The 7191-nt window shown below is 35.2% G+C and overlaps 1 protein-coding gene across 1 annotated transcript; it reads left to right on the plus strand.

The window, feature by feature from the left end:
- FBXO43 (F-box protein 43) lies at window positions 1-3832 on the plus strand (the record flags this gene model as incomplete). The annotated part of the gene is made up of 4 exons (XM_081996938.1): window positions 1-1481; window positions 2376-2478; window positions 3307-3492; window positions 3584-3832. The coding sequence occupies 4 exons, from the start codon at window positions 1-3 to the stop codon at window positions 3830-3832; spliced, it is 2019 nt and encodes a 672-aa protein (XP_081853064.1).
- Window positions 3833-7191: the final 3359 nt, after the last annotated feature.

Consider the following 7191-nt stretch of genomic DNA (forward strand, 5'->3'; position numbering starts at 1 on the left):
ATGTCAGACAGTCATTCAGTAATGTTCAATATTCTTAAAAGAAATAGATTAACATCTCCCAGCAGCAATTTTAAATACTCCAGTTTTAAAGACACGTGTTGCACTTCAGTATTTCTGGACAGCAGATGCAGTGAGTCAGTAAAAGGTCTTGATGTAGAACATAAAGAAGCACTGAGTGTAACAAGTTTATCATTGCTACAAGAGCATTCCGAGCACATTCATCCAAATGCCCTCTTTCCTGTGTCGTCATCTATTGAAAATGAAATGAATTCTATCTCCTTATCAGAAAGAAGGGAAGTAAGTAGAAGTGCAGATTTTTTTGAAACTCCTAAAGTGAGTAGAAAAGGCTCCTCGCTACGCAGGAGGCTGCTTTTATCTAAGACTGTTCCAGTGGGCACAACTGTAGGATGCTGTGAAAGACAAGCTAGTTCTTCAGGAAGCAGCAGGAAAAAAATATTCTCTGGTGTTTTGAGCTCTGGAGAAAAACTTTCACAAACTGCTTTGAATTCTCCAAGAGATAAAAGTTACAAACCTCTGACAGCTATCACTTCAAAAACTGAGGACTCTCATCCTGATTGCCCAAAACGGAGACTTTCCTTTTCACAGCAAAGAACTTCTACACTAGATGAGTCCAAATGTAAAGACCCTTTCTTGCTAGAACCAGAATGTTTATCTCCAATTCAGTGTATGGATGTTATTGTTAGTAATGCTAATGAATTCAATGAAAGTCTCCTTGTTAGTGTTAGTGATGGGCTGCTTAGGACTCCTACTTACAGTGTGTTACCTGAGGCCAGTGAGGGTAAGTTTCTGACTTCTATCAACAGTCTTGTAGAGAACTTTAACTTTGAACTATGTGATATAAGCTCTTCCCCTGTTAAGCTGGCAAGCTGCCCAGATCTTTCAACACCTGAGGATAGTGGATATAATTCACTTCATTTGGACAAATCAGGAGACTTATTGTCTGATCATGAGGAAACTTTCCAAGAGTTCTTCCAAAAACGTAAAGAAGGTTCCAAAATTCTGGATAGTAAAAGAAAGACAAGAAAACTTGAACGAGTTAGAAGGTTATCCACTCTACGGGAACAGGGCTCACAGTCAGAGACAGAAGATCATCACAGCAGTCCTTCTACTTCAGCATGTATGTTAATAGAAGAAAGAACCTTTGTCAGTGAAGACCATGCATTAGTTTTAGAAGAACAGACTAGTCGTCACCTAGCTGTAAGTCACAGAGATCTCTCAAGAACTCCAGCTCTGAAAATAGTTCATGAAATTTGCTTGCAAAGGCAAAGATCAGACCAAAATCAAATATCAGAGAATATTGATGGAACAGAAATATTTGCATTAGAACATGTTCTTGTTGGACTTATTGGCAAGAAAATGGGCCTTGAAAAATTAGATATTTTAACAGAATTAAGCTACAGAAATTTAAAACATGTTCTTGCTATAGTTTTAGATGCTTTGACAGTGGAAAGTCTATGCAGGTAAGTACTACTTCCCCCCTGGCCCCCCCCCCCCCCCCAAAGGTGAAAATATGTGCTTCTGCAAATAATTAGAATGACTTCTGGAATAGTGGGTATTGTCAATAGAATTTGTTTCTGGGGAAATTAAAAAGTTTTGTCACCATTAACCAAGTGGTTGTTTTTGTGTAGTTCTAAAAATAAATTTTGTGTGGGAATTAAAAAACAAAACAAACAAAAAGCCAAACATGAGAACTGGTAAAATTAAAACTAAATCACAGTACTTGTAAATTTTAAAATATATTAAAAATTTCTTTAAGCTTAGAAAGTAATTTCTTCTCATTACAAGTTCCCCAATAATGCATAGATTTTCTAGATTTTCTTCTTGTGTGTTTAATTTCCTCAGATATATCTAAGCACGAAGATGCTCAAAGAATTTTTCTTCACGAGTAACATTCTAGATTAATTTATAATCAATAGAAACTGTCACTTCAAAGAAATCAAGAGCGCTATGTGTGTTAGTTACAGAGGGAATGGGAGAATAAACAAAAGTATAAGGGCATGGATGTTTTCAGAAGATTTAACATACAAAAATGTGACTTAGAAACAAACCTGTGAAGTGGCTTATGTGGAAGGAAGGAACTTAATTTTGTAAGTCAAAGATATGCTGTGTTTTTTATATTGCAGTTATTCTCTAGACTCTATTATTCTATACATGTGGTGGTGCATGAGAGTACATGAGATCTGCATTTCATAACAACATGGTGAACTCTTGCAGTATATAGTAGTAGTCTGTAAAATGACCAATAGTATATGAAATCATGCAAGAATCTTTTAAAGGTAGTCTTACTATCATGACTTCTGTACTATTTGGCAGAAACGTGAAAGTGGATAATTTTTTTCATTCATTTATTCCAGCATTTGGAAAGTAAGCAAAAACTGGCGTGAAATCATTGTACAAGATAAAAATGCAGATAAGAGGAGAAAGTTGTACATAAAACACCTGAAAGAAGCAGCTGGGGTAAGGTTTGTCTCAAAGGTAATATTTTTTCAAGTGTGAAAGAAGACAGCTCAGAGGAAAGAGGAAACATCTTGTAAAGCTACGGAAAGGTAGCTGACAGAGACAGTTCCACCATGAGTATGTGGAGGATTCTAACAGGAGAATGTAATAGCTTTTACTGCTTTTCAGCTGTCGCAATTTGAGTACCAGTCTTTCAACCATGTGATACTTTTTTCTTTTTTTTCCTTCCTTGAGAATCCTGTAGGATCTCTGTTCATACCTTTGTGCCATGCTCCAGATCACTCTAGTCTGCTGTGCAGTAAGACCCACTCTAGACTACTTCCTGATTCTTTTCTGTGGTTAAGCTTCTTCATGGTGTACTTGTGAACATCAGAAGGGCATATGGAAGTTTTTTAAGGGCTATCCAGAAAAGTAAACATATTAATAGAGGTCTAATTTTTTTAGATACTCCACATGTGTATACACACACTTCAGTATAACTTTGTTTTAATTGTGGCAAAACTTATGGTTGCTATTTCCATGCTTGTTATTGAGATGTGTCCTAATTCAGAAACTTGAGGACCAGTAAAGTACTAAAAGTTGTCTTTTTACCCTGCTCATGGGACTTTGTTTTTAATGTTTCTTGTCTCTTGTTCCCTTACTAAATATAAACATTTAATGGGAAATACATTAACTACACATAATTTCTTTTTCTAATGTGTTGTTGCAGAGGTAAAACGAAACAAAACAAAAAAACAGCTACAAATCCCAAATTAAATAAAACCCTGACTTGCTTCCTTTTTGTGTTTTGTTTTTTTTTCTTTTCTTTATAATTATAAACTTTAACAGGAATATTTCTTGAAAGCTGAAGATGCTGCCACAAGGCTTAATGTTCTCAATAGATCTGCTCTAAGGCCTGTTCAAGCTCAAGCCAGAACTCCTGTAGTACAAACACCACCTTCATACACTGAACTTACACCCAGGAGATGCAGTTCTGTTCCCCATTCAACTAGTAGACTGGAAGAATACATAAAAGTAGGTGGCTAAGAAACTCTTCACTTTAATGTTTTAGAAAATTTACATTTACAAGTACTAACTAGCTCTTCTCTCCATTCTCTTCCTACAGGTTGCTAAAACTCTGTTCACTGATGAAGCTCTAAAACCGTGTCCGAGATGTCAATATCCTGCTAAATATCAGTTGGTAAAGAAACGGGGACTATGTAGTAGAGAGGCATGTGCATTTGAGTTCTGTATTTTATGTCTGCATGCTTTCCACGGGTCAAAAGAATGTAATAGTTTATCTGCAAAACGGAAGAACAAAAAAGATGCTCCTCCAGGAAGTGCCCAAAGCAAAAGAAATTTAAAAAGACTCTAAATTTGTAAGGCATATAAGTCCTTACACCTAATTCCATTCCCCTTTCCCCTAAATTCCTAATCTTGTTCATATTGTTCTGAAATATATGCATTTTGAAAGTCTCATTCAATGTGTTTTTGCTGACTTATCTTGATAACTTCTCATGTATATATCTTAATCAATTTAGTATATTTTTGTTTTTGAAAAAAGTGAACATTTTAAAATATTTCATGTCTTGTTTTACCTGTTGTGTAGTAGCTAGGCGCTTACTAACATCTTCATTTTTTAATAAAGTATCTTAAATGTAGTCTTCAATATCTAGCTAACAGCACCTCATAGATGTTTAAAAATGTGATTCTTGTCTTAATGACAAATTAAAGAAAATTATTTTTTAAAATCTTTTTAATTGGATTTATTGTTCACTTTAAATTGCAGCAAATGTTTTAAAAATATCTTAAAGTGGGGCCCTAGGTACATATCAAAAAAACTCTTCTACTTATGTAAATGATGATACACCAAAAGCAGTATCTTAGTTGTCTGAATTTTATATCAGAATAATTATTCTGTTGTTCTCTTAGCCTCTGTAATGCAAGTCAATAGAATAGTAACTTCTAAATCAAGTTGATCCTGTGTGGATATTCTATTGTACTGTTTTTTACAGAGTTTTTGTCTTTACTTGAAAATGTCAGGTGATGTAGTATTTATATGTGTGAATATATATGCTGCTGCATGACCCTTATTGTTATGTACTTACCTTTATGCTTAGTCTGCCTTTACTTCAGCTCTCAGATACTGGATCATCTTCATACTTCTGCTTGAATTAAAGGATTATCTACTGCTAGAAATCATCCTTTATCTATTTGTAGATTTAATTAAGGGAATTCACTGATTTTTTTTTCTCTTGAACTAAATATGCTGATATTTTACAGAAAAAGAACTCAAGCTGCCTCTTGGACCTCAAGTATTTTGTGTTGTTTTGTTTTGGGGTTTGTTTGTTTTTGTTTTGCTTTCTTGTTTTTTAAACTCCTAGCAATTGTAAACAGTTTGAAATACAGGTGACAGAAGTGGACACAGTAGTTGATCTATGAAGATGTAATATCAATTTACTTCTTCAATTGATATTGTCCTACTTGTCCGGACATGATGAACAACAACTTTCTAGGCAGGAAGTTATATTACACAAAAATTTTAATGCATATAGTTTGACTTTATAATAACTTTATTTGGATTAGTTTTATTTCTGGTCATTGAATTACCAAACAAAATAGGGGGAGGTGGTAACTGCAATGCAGAATAAGTACAGCATGTCATAGCATGTCAGATTGTTGTTGGCATCACTGAATTTTACCTTTGCTAAATGCCCATGCACTTTGTCTCTAATATAAAAACAAAAATAATAAAATGAAGCTTTAAATGCATCCTTAAAATTGATGGGAGAGTTATGACAGACAGTGAGAGGATTTAGCTTGCCTTCTGATGTGTGTGGTATTGCAGTCCAGTCCAGAAATATGTGAGGTGCAAGCCTTGTTTGGAAACATTTAGCAATAGTTCTGAAAGTATTTCTGAAACAGGTGCAACTTTGGATGGAAAGCCATATGGGAACTCAGTTTAAGAATCAGTTGTTAAGTATCCTTTCCCTTTGAGGAAAAAATTCTGGTAGGAGATGTGTGATCTTATCCAAAGAGTTTGCTTTTTGCTAAAATCTGAATAATTCAGGGAGAACAGGGATGGTAAATTCATTCTGGTATAGACATTATTTGTTTTTGAAGGTAGTATCTTTCACATCTACAGTGCCCATCCAAGATGGAGTAGCCTGAGATGAAAAAATACTTGAATCCTATTTAACAATTTTAAACTTTTTTCCCCCTGTTTTGGCATATTTAAAACATTTTCCTTCTAAATCTGTCTCTCAAAAATCTCTTCTTGACTCAAATGTTTCTTGTTCAGTTAGGGCTATCACAAATGTAACTATAGTCTGGTGTTCAGGTGAAATGTGAGTTCTCTGCTGTCGTCCACTGTTACGCCAGAGGTGGGGGGAAGTGAGAGCTAGATTTCTTGTCTATGGGTAATATTCCTCTCTGACAGTGTTTTGTTTTTTTTAAATAAGATTAGCTTTATGCCTTGACATAAGGGAGAAATAAAATAGTTATATTCTTAATGTGTGGGTGAAGGATAACATACTTAACAGAACACAAGGTATGTTGTAGTTACCTAATAGCCTCTAATAGTTTGGGTGAAAGGAATCAAACTTCTTTCATGATGGCCGATTGCTTTCTTGACAGAAATGAAGTCTTCGGGCTAGGAAAGTGGAAGTAACTTTTTTAAGTCCCTATTAGTATGCTTTTTTTCTGCATACTGTATCCCTTGATTAGTCTCCATCAGATACCACTGAATGATGCGAGTCTGGACTTGAACGAAATAGCAAAGGAAAACATAGGTTCCTATCTTAAAAAAAACCAACACCAAAACCCCACCAAAACAACCAAAAAAACCCCCAACCCACCCCCCCCAAACCACAAACCCCCAACACATCCCCCCTGCCAAACCCAAGACAACCCCCCTCCCCAAACATATCCTCCCCCCCCGCCCAAGCACCCTAAAACAAAAAACCCAAGCAAAACAGTCCATGAGTGTCTGATTTTACAGGTTCATGTCCAGCATCTATCTTTTTCTGCTGGGCTGAATTTTCAGACACTTGAGGTCAGGTACTAATACTTTTAGCTAGTACAGAGAAAAAAGATGCAAAAGTGGTCCTTGGGTAGAAAGGACAATGGTCAAGAATTTTCTAAAATATCCTGCCCATGATTATTCTCTAGCTCATGAATTTTTCTTACAATTGACAACAGATTGTTGGAAAGGGTGGAGTGAATTGTTTTTCACTCTGGAAGATGGAGATAATGAGGTTAAAATTAATTTTCAAGATAATATTGGGTTTATTTGCTGCTGAAAACCTTACTTTTGCAATTCTTATTTCTCTTCAGGCAGGTATGATCTATAGTGGGAGGAGTGATACTGCCTACAAAGGAAGCCGAGGGAATGTTTTTAGATTTCTGAAGGTGATGGTTTGAGTCAGAGCTGTGGGTTTAAATTCTAAAGAGTAATTCTTAGAAGTAACCTTTTGCTGCTGACAGATGTTGCTGCAAGAATTGTACTTCATAAATCTTTTTTTTTTTGAGCACCAACTGTAAACCTCAAGTGGTCTGTGAGAAGGAAATTGAAATTACTTAAGCCTCTGATCATTCTTTCTTTGGTGACAAGTATGGAAGAGCTTAGGCAAAAAAATGTTATAAATCATTTGAACTGTTTATATGAGAGAGAACATTAGTATGTTCTATTACTAGCTAAAAATGATTAAAAATTTTTGTTTATTAATTTAAGGA

Source organism: Phaethon aethereus (assembly GCF_964289735.1).
Source record: "Phaethon aethereus genome assembly, chromosome: 2".
Classification (NCBI taxonomy): Eukaryota; Metazoa; Chordata; class Aves; order Phaethontiformes; family Phaethontidae; genus Phaethon; species Phaethon aethereus.